The 13,498-nt window shown below is 36.8% G+C and overlaps 3 protein-coding genes across 4 annotated transcripts in view; 2 read left to right on the plus strand and 1 right to left on the minus strand.

The window, feature by feature from the left end:
* The window catches only part of LOC129739720 (forkhead box protein J3), a 103,137-nt gene that overhangs the window by 60,354 nt on the left and 29,285 nt on the right, over window positions 1-13,498 (minus strand). The window lies entirely within an intron of this gene.
* LOC129739817 (uncharacterized) lies at window positions 4,982-6,547 on the plus strand. Of its 2 annotated transcripts, none has more exons than XM_055731349.1 (5): window positions 4,982-5,429; window positions 5,493-5,548; window positions 5,810-5,886; window positions 5,951-6,006; window positions 6,100-6,547. In XM_055731349.1, the coding sequence occupies exons 1-5, from the start codon at window positions 5,089-5,091 to the stop codon at window positions 6,434-6,436; spliced, it is 867 nt and encodes a 288-aa protein (XP_055587324.1). In that variant the 5' UTR covers window positions 4,982-5,088; the 3' UTR covers window positions 6,437-6,547. The 2 variants fall into 2 exon arrangements, with proteins under 2 accessions (XP_055587324.1, XP_055587332.1); XM_055731357.1 differs by having other exon boundaries at window positions 5,828-5,886.
* The window catches only part of LOC129739792 (uncharacterized), a 35,989-nt gene continuing 29,246 nt past the window's right edge, over window positions 6,756-13,498 (plus strand). The window contains exon 1 of the mRNA XM_055731321.1: window positions 6,756-7,215. Coding sequence (XP_055587296.1) covers window positions 7,045-7,215 — 171 coding nt within the window. The 5' untranslated portion in view covers window positions 6,756-7,044. The remainder of the gene's footprint in view (window positions 7,216-13,498) is intronic.

Here is a 13,498-nt window from a genome sequence, read left to right on the forward strand (position 1 = left end):
GATGAATTCCTTTGAATTCAGCCACAGTATGGCTGGCCACTGCGGCTGAATTCAAATGAATTCATTGACTACTTTGAAATCATCGTTTGGTTCGGACAAGAGATTCTTCAAATCTTCTTTTTGAATAAAAGGTATTGTGTCATTAAATAAGTTCGAATATACTAACTTTTCGTATTGGTTAGAACCGTAGCACCGTACATCAAATATTTTTCAATGATTATCTTGTACTATCATCCGACCAACTATTGGTTCACCAAATATGACTCTTTTGGCTAAAATTTTTAATTATTGGTGTTGTCGAGAAAAATCGAGTACAGAATACCTAAACTATTTAGTCGCATACAAAACTTTATCTCTTCGTATTCGGTACTAAAAGTTCAAAACGTAATCAAAAAGCTCATCGGTTATTTGGCATTATGCCACATCTTTAGAGTACCTACAATATGACTCATAAAAAGCGGAAATTCCAGTTTTTGACGATTTTCGAGAATTTTTTGGTGAGTTACAAAGAAGATTGTTTCCAGTTTTTTTCTCGCCCAAAAATTTCCTAAGCAAATTATAGCGGCTGTAGCTCGCCATTTAGCGTCTTTTTACCGCGTGAAACAATCTCTCCTTGATGGACCATGTCCACGGAATCTGAGTAGTGGAAGGCCACGGTCTGGACATACTGTAAAAGTGGTAAAATTTGTCAAGACAAACAGTCTCTTTATTGATCTTCCGAATTCTGCTGCACTAGTGCATAAGGAAGCTATTATCTCGGATTCTTCCATGCAACGATTGATCAAATATGACATGAATTGCATCATCAAAGGCAAACTATTTGATAACAGAAAGAATTAAAGTACTGCGATTTGAGCGCTGGATGCGAATTCTATCTAAGTTGAAGAAGAAGCAGATGACCGTGTAGTGTACTCAGGCAAGGAACATTCCCCGATTGATCTGGTGCCCAATTAATGTACGGTATTTGAAGCGGTTGCTTCGAGTGGATTGAAGATGCCTCCTGTTTTCATAAATGCTGGAGTAAAAATTAATACTGAAGTCTACATGGAAATTTTGAAGAATTCGGTGCTTCCGTGGATTCCGGTAAACTTCGGTGAACCCGAGAATATTGCTTTCCAACTTTGTAGTTTGCATTGGCAATTCTATGGTTTTACATGTTGTCGAAAATAAACAAACACAGGAAACCTGTCTTAACTCCATCCAAAATCAATATCATTCGTATGCGATGGACTTGAGATATGTTTGAAGCTCGTTATAATGATTTAGCATGGATGGCCAAGGTTTTTTACCAAAATTTCCTTTTTTTTATGCTAGCGGACAGCAGAAACTGAACTTTTTTATGAAAATTTCGCATCATGGATCTTCCTGTGGGCTCCTTTCACCCAAAATAATGTGCACGTTGCTGCTGCGTAAAAAACTACATAATTTTTATCCAACTGATTTTCACGTAATTTGTACGAAAAAAAATAAGTGAACGCTTCCCTAATAGGAATTCTTCTCTATGAACGTCACGTGCAACTTACGTGAATTTTTAGTTCGTTCAACGTGTTATGAGGATAAAAGCTACGTAAAATGTGTTTAGTATCGAAATGATATTTGGATCCTGTCTACTTTTTTTTCGTTTCTACTTTTGAAAATAAAATGAAAACAAATTGAATTTCATAATAAATAAAATTTATTTTAAGATCATTCATCACACTGGAGTTAAGACAGGTTTCCTGTGTTTGTTTATTTTCGACAACATGTAAAACCATAGAATTGCCAATGCAAACTACAAAGTTGGAAAGCAATATTCTCGGGTTCACCGAAGTTTACCGGAATCCACGGAAGCACTGAATTCTTCAAAATTTCCATGTAGACTTCAGTATCATCAAAATGATAAATAATTTAACTTGTTAGGATCAGACGTCCATCCGGGCTGATGGGTCAAAGCAGATTACCTGATCCAGTTCCGAAAATTTCGCCTTCGATGTTCTACCGTTGATATTAGCTGCTCTGAGCCACCGTTGATAAATGTACTGCTCAATCCGTCTAGCCGACGCCGATCCGCAGTAACACCCCAATTGGCCAATAAGTTACTAATGCTGCCTTGAAGGAACCTCGGACCTGCTTCAGGGATTCCTCCGGTGCAGGCCAGTACAACTGCAGTGACTTGCTGATCGACACAGCAGCAGCAGTAGCAGGAGTAATAAATTTTTGATGGTCAGCGTAGCATTCACCGCGAATACCAGTAGTCGAATTCAAAACCACAAATCAGTGGTAAACCAGTAACGACAAATTACAGCATGCAAAATGAGACACGGCACTAGAGGTTTCGGCTAACTCGCTTCATACACAACACACAATTTCGGCTTAATGTAAGATTTATTCGCTTACAAACTACTTTTTAACTTAACTTTAAACATTAACATACGCGGACACAATAAACGATGACAAGTTTGATCTGATGTGAGTTCAACGGCCTTTGGTGTGCGACTATCGAGTCCAGACACAACCGACTCGAAGCAAATCTATTTTCTCCCGCTGACCGAGTGGTCATTATTTATCAGTACCATCAGTACTGATGGATGATGATGGTTACTCCTGACGGTTGTGGGCAATCGTTGGTAGTATTTCTCGGTGGGAGAGTATACTTTGGTGATCCATTGTTCACCCATGCGCCGATCGCCGCTCTAAATTGGCCAGTAGTATATCCCCGATCAGTTGATGGTGGATTGGATTATGCACCCAGTGGTGCTCAACTACCGAACACGGGCTGATGTGGTGCTTAGGCTTCTCACGGCCCTTCCTTGTTTTTTCTACGGGTTTCTAGAAACTTTTTCCGAAGCTGGAAATATCACAAAGCACAGCTTAAATTGAATTAAATTTCAACAGGAAGACAATTCACACTTACCACCTTGCTCCCGAGGCTCGGATTTGTATTTGAGACCCGCAGGATGTCCTGTGTGGTGTACTGTTTGTCTTCCGACGCTGAATGCTCTTGAGCTGCCGCATCCAACCAAAATCAAGTTAGCTAACTGGCAAAAAATCACTTTTCCAATAGGAATTACTACTACAGGTTTGAGAAAATTAAAAAAAAATGGATTCAAGAATTTACGTGAAATTCATGTGACGTTTATATGAAAAAAAAAAAAACAGTAGTTACTACAAAGCACACGTAGAATCGATGTGATGCCACAAAAGCTTAGTTTACGTGAAAAATCCCGTATAATTAATTTCTAAATTATTTTGGGTGTAGATATCTATATTAAAGTAAAAACATGTTTGCATATGTTCAAGGGTCTAAAGGGCTCAAAAACTTTATGGCCTGCGGGGTCTAAAGGGCTCAAAAACTTTATGACCCGCGGGTAAACTAACTTGTTCTTTTAAACATTTATGTTCGATGAATTCAATTATAATACATAATAATAATAATAACAATAAAACTAATTTTGACTATCAAAGACCCCCGAATTAATGCAAAGTTTTTTCTTTCGAGCCTCCAGGTGGATCCATGATGCAACATTTCTAAAAAGAAATTCACTTTCTATTGTCCACTTTTGGTTAAAATCTGACTACTCATGGTTTAAGGTGAAAATTTTTATGGTGTGATTGATCATCAATTGCTTTAAACTCGATTTTTTCCGGACTTTTTCCAATTTTTGTATTAAACATCCGGGCTAACACGGATAAAACCCGGCAATTTGGCCAGCTTAGTTTGGGATTTGGAACTTTGAAGCTGAAATCGTTCCTTGGACCGTCATGAGGCCAACTACCGAATTACAGCTCATATGGTCAACTGATTTCCACAAACTTTATCTTTTGCTGTTAACAATCGGAGGTTTATCTTTCATCTAAGTATTAAACAACTACTTTGAGGTAAGCTAGGGATTTTTTCTTTGCAATGTTTTGCAAGTTTTTTAAATAAATGCACTATTACGAGATATATGTATGTAGAACAAATGCCTGAAAATGAAGAGAAAGCATTCGAGATTTACGTCAAATGATAAGCATCGTAACGTAGATGGCTCACGAATCAAGATTATCCGATATCAAAGCTTCATTAATTGATATGTCTTTTAAGAAATCCTTCGAAATTAGTGATCTGCCTGCCACCTATCAATCACCCGATCAAAGCGAAACAGGTAATAAATTTGAGCATGTCCAATATCAAGAAAAAAAACGACTACATATGTAATATGTACAGGGAAAACATTGAACGCCACCACAAAAACCGAACCCTAGGGAAGGGAAAAAACAAATTCCGAAAAAGGCCAAACTGTGTGTCTGCCCGTTGTCCGACGTTTTGTTAGTAAATGTTTTTACGTAAGTTTGTTGTGGCGCCTAGATTGGTCATGAACTTCCTGATTCGATCGTCGTTGGCACCGGACGCACGAGATAGCTCATGTCAGGAAAATTTAAACGGTTTCCGATCGAGCAAAAACAATTAGTCGAGAATGATCGGATGAGTTTCAGATAAATTTGGAAAAGTTTAGAAATTTGATTGTCAAAGAATTGGTAGGAAATTTCTAAAATTTCCGAACTAGGTTCTTTCTCATTGCTTTGTGTTATGGGGAAGGTTTTGCGACGATATTTCAGTTGTTTATTTTTATCGAAACAGCTAACAGCAGGTATCAATATCGAATCAATCAACTAGGGTTATTAACCGTTGCAACAATCGTTGCCTGAGGTATTGATTGTCTCAATATGGGAGGGTAGATTTGAGGAAGTGCGGCTCTTAGCTCTGCAGATGCGTCAGTGACCGCGAGTTGGCTCCTGCTTAGTCTATTAGATAATTCGGTTGCAGCATTTCGATGTAGCTGATGCTATACAGTAAATATCGCTCAATAGCCGAAGATCGTGCTTTGGTTTCGACCGGATGTACCGAATGGAGCTTCGTTTCCGATTCGTGTTGTTTGTTCGGAACGTCTGACATTGGGGTGATAGGTATTTTAAAGCTATTTTCATTTGTTTGACAAATTTTAATCGATTGATTGCCGGCGACGAGAGTGGTACGTTCGCGATCGAGAACTTGCATCTAATAAACATACGCAAATTTAGCATTTTGAAACCAGGTCGAGTGATCTAGGACATTCGGAGTGAAGCAGCATGGATGTTCCGGTGGATGCTCAAGAGGTAGCGCTTCCGCCTATCGAATCGTTCAAGAACTGCCAGTACCATGTGCGTGTTAGCGGAACGACGGCGATGGACAAACGGGTTATGTCCTTTGTGGACAATCTGTGGGGGTTTGAAGTGACCGGAGGAATCGATCAGTACGAACCGTTGACAGTTATTTCGGTTAAACGGGAAGGTTTGGCAAGGCGGGCAGGTATCCGAGTAAACGATACGATCACGAAGATCAACGACACGCCCGCAGACAAACTGACCCTGGCTCAGGCACAAGAGCTGATAGCAGAATCTGGAAGGACCGTGAAAATTTTCGTGAGCGGGTTAGTTCTCATGATGGACTGAAATCACAGCAAATTTTAACTTTATGCAATTTTTATTCTTAGGGAGGTCGAGGAAGATAGCGAAGATGAGATGACCGTTGATTTTTGGTTCAAACCATGTAAGTTCCGTGACCAGTGGCGTCAACACTGTGCTTGTAAATCACGCTTCATTCGGACCATCTTCATAAAAAAAAAAACAAATCTCTGGACCAGGACTATGAAGTGAAGACGTGATTAGCGTGTGACTAGGACACATTCTCTCTCTCTTTTTCTGTCACTCATCCTACCCCTGAGACTGTCTCATCCTTCCAGTTTCCCATCCCATCCCTTTAATGTTTGCTGTTAGTCCAGAACAGAATTCCACACTTGTTGATCGTTAGATGGTTTCTTCTCCTCAGTAAGTGAAGCTGATCGTGCTATGCTGGACTGGGAGGCACGCATGCGAGCTAATCGTAACGTAAGTATTGCAGTATCACGGTGCTTGAGAACATAACCTGATAAAAAACTGCCTTCAATTACAGCCCGGAAAATGGAATGGCGTCTGGCCGTGGAATGATCGCAAGAAAATTATTTACAAGTAAGTTTGCGATACGATCGCGGAAATTGGCAGTGATCATCAAACTTTAGGCGCCAATCAGACAAATTGAGTAATCGGTGTTTGTATTTTAAGGGAATCGAACTGCTACAAGGTGCCAAGTACAACCGAGGAAAAGCGAGACCGAGAACTCAAGCTACGGGTAACTGAAGCCGAATATCAGACTCATCTGGAGAAGGAAAAGGCCGAAGCTGATCGGAAGGCGGAAGAACAACGTCTGGAGGAAGCCAAGCAAGCGGAAGCAGAACGCCTAATCGAGGAGGAAGCTTTCTTTGCCAAAATCGAAGCTGAACAGAAACGATTACAAGAGCAAGGGGCTGCCCCAGCCGAAGAGACTGACCAGTACATCGAAGAGCTTATGCTCCAGGAAGAGCTGTTAGCTGAAGAGGAGGTAAGCACAGAGCTACTTTGAGCGAGAATGGACGGACAAAGATGTATTTCTCTAGACTTAAGTTAAGGCAAGTTAAGCAACCCAATGGCATATTAATACGATGTGATGTCAATAGAACAAACTTTCATATTTGATCCTGTAATCCTTCTATGGTATCCGAATCAATCCAATCCCAGTTTGTTTCCTTACTATGGCCCAGTCTGCAGTAGTGACAAATCAGAGAAAGAGAGTGAAACGAGTGCATGTCTAATTTTAAACTGATTGATCATAGACGAAGTCGGAGAATTCACGAGGCACTGCAGTTTTGCCGGTACCGAAACTTGCAGTTCGCGACTGCTGCTCAGATTGTGTCCGCCCTTGTGTTCGTCAGCACGTGTTGGCAAATTACATCTCGTTCGAATCGATTCCGATTTAAAGAATCAGGATCAAGATACCTTCCAAGAAACGGTTACTGAACTCGTGTTGTGATTGTTGACAGCTCTGATCAATAAGTGCTCCAAAACCGGGATATCACAATAGCAGTTCGAAAAAACTCAAATTTATACATACGAAAACCAAAACTAGGACGAATACGTAATCGCCTTAGTGTCGTATCGCGAGCGAAAAAATTCACCCATCAAGCTGTCGAAATGCCTGATTTTGTAATTGAAAAACGTAACATACCGATTCTGACCATAGCGTCCACCAATAACGGAACTTCCGGTGGCAACAACAGCAATGGCGCAGCGAACGGTGAAAATGCGCTTGGCTTCCGGATTACTGGCGGGGCCGATTTCGAGATGCCCATCACCGTGTTTCAGGTAACATGAAGGAACGAAGCCAACACGGAAGAAGTTCGGGAGCATCGTCTCGTGTCTGTGCGCCTATCATCTGGTTGTGTTTAGCCCGGTGGGTGTGAATGCTAAAGCAAAACTCATAAAAACATGCCGGTTGTGTTTCGGAAATAGACTATGCTGGGGCCAGTGAGTGAACTTTCGAGTCTGTTTTGTCGTCTAGGAAAATTTATGCTTCAATCTAACGGCGACGCCATAACCTAGGTTCAGCTAAAATCGGTTGGGCTGTTGTAGCAGAGCTTGCATGCAACTCGACTTGTTTATAGGAAAATCAGCGCAGGAAAATGAATTGCGCAGGCGCCAGAAGACAGAAGGTGGTTGCGTGTATAAAAACTTTAAACCTCTCTGCATATTGCTTTGACAGTTGAGGTTAATTTGGTTTCATCATGATTTTTCTCTAGCTATTTGCATTATTTGGTTTCCAACAATCTAAATAAATTTTTGATTTTTTTTCTCAGAAACTTAAATTACGGAAAAATCTGCTTGATTGGAGCAAAATCAGCAGTTCAAGCCTCAAAATCAGTTTGTTTTTTTTTTTCAAATATCATTAATTACAAAAGCCAAATTTTGGTATCAACACATTACGAACCAAATACGATAATTCTTATCTTTTCACTAGTCGCAAGTTTGCTACACCTAGAAACATATCTCAAATGTTAGAAATTTTAGAATGCTACTTTTTTCCACAAAATTAAACACAACGCTTCTGGTAACTCAAAGATACTAAATTTGTACAATTTGGTCCAGTGGTTTCTGGGATAAACAATGCCGAATTTCAGTATGATTCACGTCGTAGATTTCTTTGCGGTTCTTAGTGTGTTAATAAATTTTCATTCACTTCGAAAATGTAACATCGTGAACACGTGAGCGCTGCAAACTTTGCGTGGAAAATTTCAAATTTATAAATTTTCATACCTCTCATATCTTTTGTTGGTTGTTTTTATAGTCCAAACAATCTCGGTATATTTTGGAAGCGATTCATCCAGTCCTATTTTAGTGCGAGGAGTTGGTATAGGAAAACAAAAAGTGTTCAATATTTCACCAACATGCAAGGTAGCATTTTTAGGGACGTGGCTCCAGAGAGTTTCGAATTCAACATTGTTCTTTAAACATATTCAGCTTGTTTCCTTTGTCTTTGATTGTTCATAATATAAAATGTATCATTATCTTACATGCGTTCTCGAGAACCTGACTTTGAAATTTAGTTACAATTTCAACCAAGGGGCTCCAGAGAATATGTCGATTGTGGTTTTCGACCATAAATAACTTTACACGAAAAAAAATTTCCTGGTGGCAACACCTTTGCATTTGAATGTAGATTTTGATAGTTTGTCAGAGTCGAGTATTTTGCAACGTATGTTAACACATTACGGACCGCGAAAAAAGCTAACACGAGAAACACCGAAATTCGACGCACTGTATCTCAGAAATCATTAAACTAAATTCCACAAATTAAGCTTCTTTGAGTTATGGCAAGTGTTGTGTTTAATTTTGTCGAAGAAAGTTTTTTGATAAAATATAAAACATTTGAGTTATGCTTCAAAGTGTAGCACACTTCCGGTGAACGAAAATACGAGATACAGTGAGCGAAAGAAGAATAGTACCACTTTTTTTTTGTTTAAATATGAATGATTGTGAATCACCAAAATTTTCTTCTTCAACTTGTTTTAAATTGTTCAACGGATAAATCAAGCATAAGTTTAATTTTTTTGGATGAAGCAATTGGCCTTGAGGACCAGAAATACGGAAAAAGTGCGAAATAAGAAAAGTACCACTTATGTTTTTCTCATAAACTAAGATTATTTCTTAAAATTTACTGTTTAAATGTTAATACATAATAATGCTTCTACTAACTATTTGAATAGATCTCTGCATTTTAAGACGTTTTCCAGCATTTCAAAGGTTTTAAAGGGATTTTTGAGAGATGCTCCTCTAGTATTAAGGAATTTGATATTTGAGCTGTATAATACTTTACCAAATTGCTTACCAAGATTAAAGTAGAAATATTTCTTGCAAAAAATGATAAATAATATATTTTTTTAATTTTTAATATAATTTATTCATTAATTTTAATAAGATTACCTTCATTTTCCCATTTCTAAATGAACTATAAGCTTCACAACCCATAAGTGTTCAATAGGGTGCCCCGTAAGTGATGTTTATAAAAGCTAACACTTCACTGATCCCATCCCCTAATATTGTTCCATTCATCAAGATAACAAACTGTGCAAAATTTAATTTTGATTGGACCACTCTAAGACGACCTTGAAGTTGAAAAAATGGCATCTTACAATTTTTTATTAATTCTACAACACTGTAAAAATCTTAAAACATAATGGAAGTGTGGATTTTAAGCTGAAGAACAACTTTTTAGAAGACAACAAGTAGTGGTTTGGATTAAGCGAAAAAAGTTTTAGACCTTTCTTTCAGTTTATATTTTTCAATTCCTTTTTTGGGGATATGTGAGAAATAAAAATTAAACAAAAAAATATCTGCAAGTTTGTTTTATAAGTTCAAATTATTTTAACTTCGAATAACTTTCTCCTGAACTTAGAATCTTGAAAATGGAACACTCAGAAATGTTTAAATTGAATTGAAAACCTGTTTATGTTATGTTGTTTACAACTAAATCTTACATTTAACAAAGGAGGCATTTTATTTGTGACACCATCACGTATAAACGGTCTAAATGAAGTGAAATTTGGTACCACCAAACGGACCGCCATCATGCAACTGCGGGGTTAGATGCAACATTTATATAACACCAAAATGAATCAATTTTTAATTTAATGTATTGTAATAAAGTTATCTTTTAATGATTACAAAATGATGATGAGATAATTTCTCGCATTTAAGCTTGTTTTGTAAAGTTTTTGATTTTTATGTAAAATTTGAAAAATCGAGCAATAAATGTACTAATTTTAAAATTTGGCTTGAAAATATTACCTACAAACTTCTTACTGGTTTCTTCATGCTATACCAACACTCTTGGTGTAAAAATATTTTTCAATCAATCACCCAATTTCTTTAAATAAATATTTTTGTAATTCAGTTAGGTGTCTGGCGTAAAATGCAACAAAATGCAAATCAAAGAAACACCTTGTAAATCTCGTTTCCATGTGCTGGAATATGAATGTTTTGCATCACGCGTTTGTAAACATTGAAATTTTATTCATCCGAACATTTGATTTTTATTATTTCAGCTTGTAGAATTTTCCGTAGTTTAATTTAACCCCTAAATGTATGCAGCATCCTTATTTTCAGAAAAAAATTGAAAATTGACTTTTACAGACCAAAAAATTACTGCAATTGGTGTTTTCATGCGTAATGGTCTTTAAAGCATCGCAAATATATTAAAAACTATAAATTTTCATACGTGTTCATAAGATTTTTCATTAAAAAAAGTTTGTTGCAAGTAACCCCATTTTCTAAGGAGGGTGAAAATCGTATGTTTTTAGAAACTTAAAAATAACTAAAGAAACCAATATTTGTCTAACTACGCCAATTTGATGTCCCATCATCCTTAAAACTTTTGATGCATAAGGGGTAGGATCAACTGTAACATAAGTTTTTTAGAAGCGATTGGAGTTGAAAATTATTGCATGTTGCCCCAGTTGACGGTATCCGGGGGTTTTTCGGGTCAGAGATGGTTTGTATAATAGCCTCGAGAATTTCACTTTTTATTGAAGGGGGGCTTCCATACAAAATCAACTTGAAATGAGACACAACTCGAACAATTTTATGACGATATTCATGATAATTGATTCACGAGCACGAAGAAGTTGAAGACGTTTAGATGAAGTTAAACATTTTCCAACGATTTTTTAAGTAAAAGGTAAAACGAAGCTTACCGGGTCAGCTAGTTTTATAATAAAATTCAGTCTTTTATGTATCCGTTTTTTATTTTTTTTGAAAATTTTTGGTTTTTTTAAGGAATCAGATCCCAAAGGAAATACATAAAAAGAAATTTGGTAACGTTACAAATTATGTAAAATCGTTGGTTGTTAAGATAAAAAAATCCTGTTGTTAAGATAAAAAAATCCTGATCTTTTATTTTCCGTCCTTCATTCTAATTTGTAGCTTTCTAATCATAATTGGGCCTTGGGCAGTTGGAATGTATTTGTGTTTGTAACATTATCATCCAATAACAGTTTCCAGAGAGCCAGGAGCCAAATATTCTATCTAGTATTTTATCTGCTTTAAGAGTAGCTTTGTTGTTTTTTTGGGTAAACCCGAACGAGTTTCTGATTTCAGAAGCCGCCTTGTCAAGTTTGCTTGTTTGCGTGTTATAACCTAAGTTATAACCAACACTGTAATATTGTTAAAAATTTTGTGATTTAATGATAATCTATGTAATAAAACAGCAATATTCGATATCTGGAGCTGTAATTTTTATTTTGAAAAGGTAAACGAAATAAAAAATATATCGAATTTACCAAACAATTGAGAAAAGTGGGTAAATAGTTCCTGGCATTATGGTTTTGCTGTAATATTTCCATTGATGTTAAGGAGTGTATTCGAAAAAAATGCAACAATTTGTGTTGTGAAAAACTTTTGAATGCACAGATGAAAATTGATGAAATTTTCAACAAAGCTGCAAATCAAATTTTTCTGACGTTCTGTCAAGTGGTTTAAAATGCAGCGTGCAATGAAAAAGTTTTTCGACTTTAATATTTGGGCGCCATCTATAATGCATATTATGAAACACTCTTTTTTCAATTCAAGGATTATATTGATAACGTTTTCTGTTTTCTGAAGCTTGACCTTCCCCCTTATCCCCAAATTTTTTAATTTGAGGGAAGTCATTACAAATTCAGCCATTTGTCCTCCTTTGGCACAAAACCAACATATTTGACCTTTAATCACTCCACCAGAGGTCTTGCGTAAAGGCACGATTCCAAATCCGCAGAAACAGAATATGAACTTTGTGTGTATTGAGTGCTATGCAGGCAAAACGGTCACATTTGAAGCAGTCTTTTTTGTATATTTGGCCAATTCATAGTGTCAATCTTTATGAAACACCGACTGAATTGCAGCTGCAACAGATCATCAGCCTCCTCAAATATTATACATCAAGTTTTTCAAATTTTTTCTCCTTGTTTATCTCCGGAACATTCATGCGATACTTGTCAACGAAAAGTTTTTGGCTGGAAACCTACCAGGTGCTCGCTAAAGAGTTTGTTTTTGCTGGTCATTACGAAGTCCAAGTGGTCCAAATATTTTGCGCTCGATTTGACCACCGCATTTTGTTTATTTTACCGGTGGACAGCTTTTTTACCTTGAAGAAGTTAAGTCAGGCCTGTTAATCAGTCAGCTAGACGGAACAGTCAGAAAAAATGATCTTTTTATCACTTCCCATCATCTTTATCACTATGAAAATTTTCGAATTGCGCTTCATAAAACTTCTCTCATTCCTTAACCTCATGGAACCAATCATCTTCTCTTTTATACAAATTTAAACTCACTGTTAGATCCTCTAGGACTCCTTTAACAATTTACCATATGAACATTTGTCGAATAAAGCTTAGTCCTTTTAGAAATGGGACACTTTCATTTGCCAATAGCTCGTTAACTAGTTATTGGATATTAAAAATTTTGACAGCATTTTGTTGCCTGTAAAAAGTACTATTTGACCTATTTTTTTCAAAATTTAAAATTTACGCGTTTTTTAGATATGTACGATGCAAGAGAAAAAGAAAAAAATAATTTTGCACAGTTTCCTATAAAATTCGTCATTATCAAATTGATAGCTGACAAAACCGTCGATTATTCAAAGAATTACTGAGCTTTTGTGGTGGATAAGCATGCAAACACTGTCAATAATGTCCACAAAGTTCAAATCAAGCATTGAAGTGAAGCAAATGATCGGCAACAACGGTTAAGGATCATCAAAGAAGTCAAGTCTCATACCAGCATTTTTAATTTTCAATAAACGAAAAACTAAGGGTAGATCGCTGAAATGTCCAAAACAATTTTCTGCGATTAACTGAAAGTGTTGCGTAGTGATGACTCATTGAAATCCAACCTCAAACAACCATTTTTTGATGGTTCCAAAGCTCTTAAGCTGTGAAACCGGTATCGAAAAAAAACGTTCAAAAATGTGGTCAAAAATAATCAAATTTGTTCATTTCGAAACAACTGTATCCACTAAAATGGTTCCAGTTTCCAGTTTCCAGAGAAGTATTGAACCAAAAAGTATCAGAAATTGAAGAAAGAGAGTGAAGCCACCTAAAATATAGATTTTACGAAG

Source organism: Uranotaenia lowii, chromosome 1 (genome assembly GCF_029784155.1).
Source record: "Uranotaenia lowii strain MFRU-FL chromosome 1, ASM2978415v1, whole genome shotgun sequence".
Taxonomy (NCBI): Eukaryota; Metazoa; Arthropoda; class Insecta; order Diptera; family Culicidae; genus Uranotaenia; species Uranotaenia lowii.

Coding starts and splice junctions, on each gene's coding strand:
- LOC129739817 (XM_055731349.1), top strand. CDS start 5,089: ATGGATGTTCCGGTGGATGCTCAAGAGGTAGCGCTTCCGCCTATCGAA. Junction 5,430..5,492: donor GTGAAAATTTTCGTGAGCGG/GTTAGTTCTCAT, acceptor TTTTATTCTTAG/GGAGGTCGAGGAAGATAGCG. Junction 6,007..6,099: donor CGCAAGAAAATTATTTACAA/GTAAGTTTGCGA, acceptor TTGTATTTTAAG/GGAATCGAACTGCTACAAGG.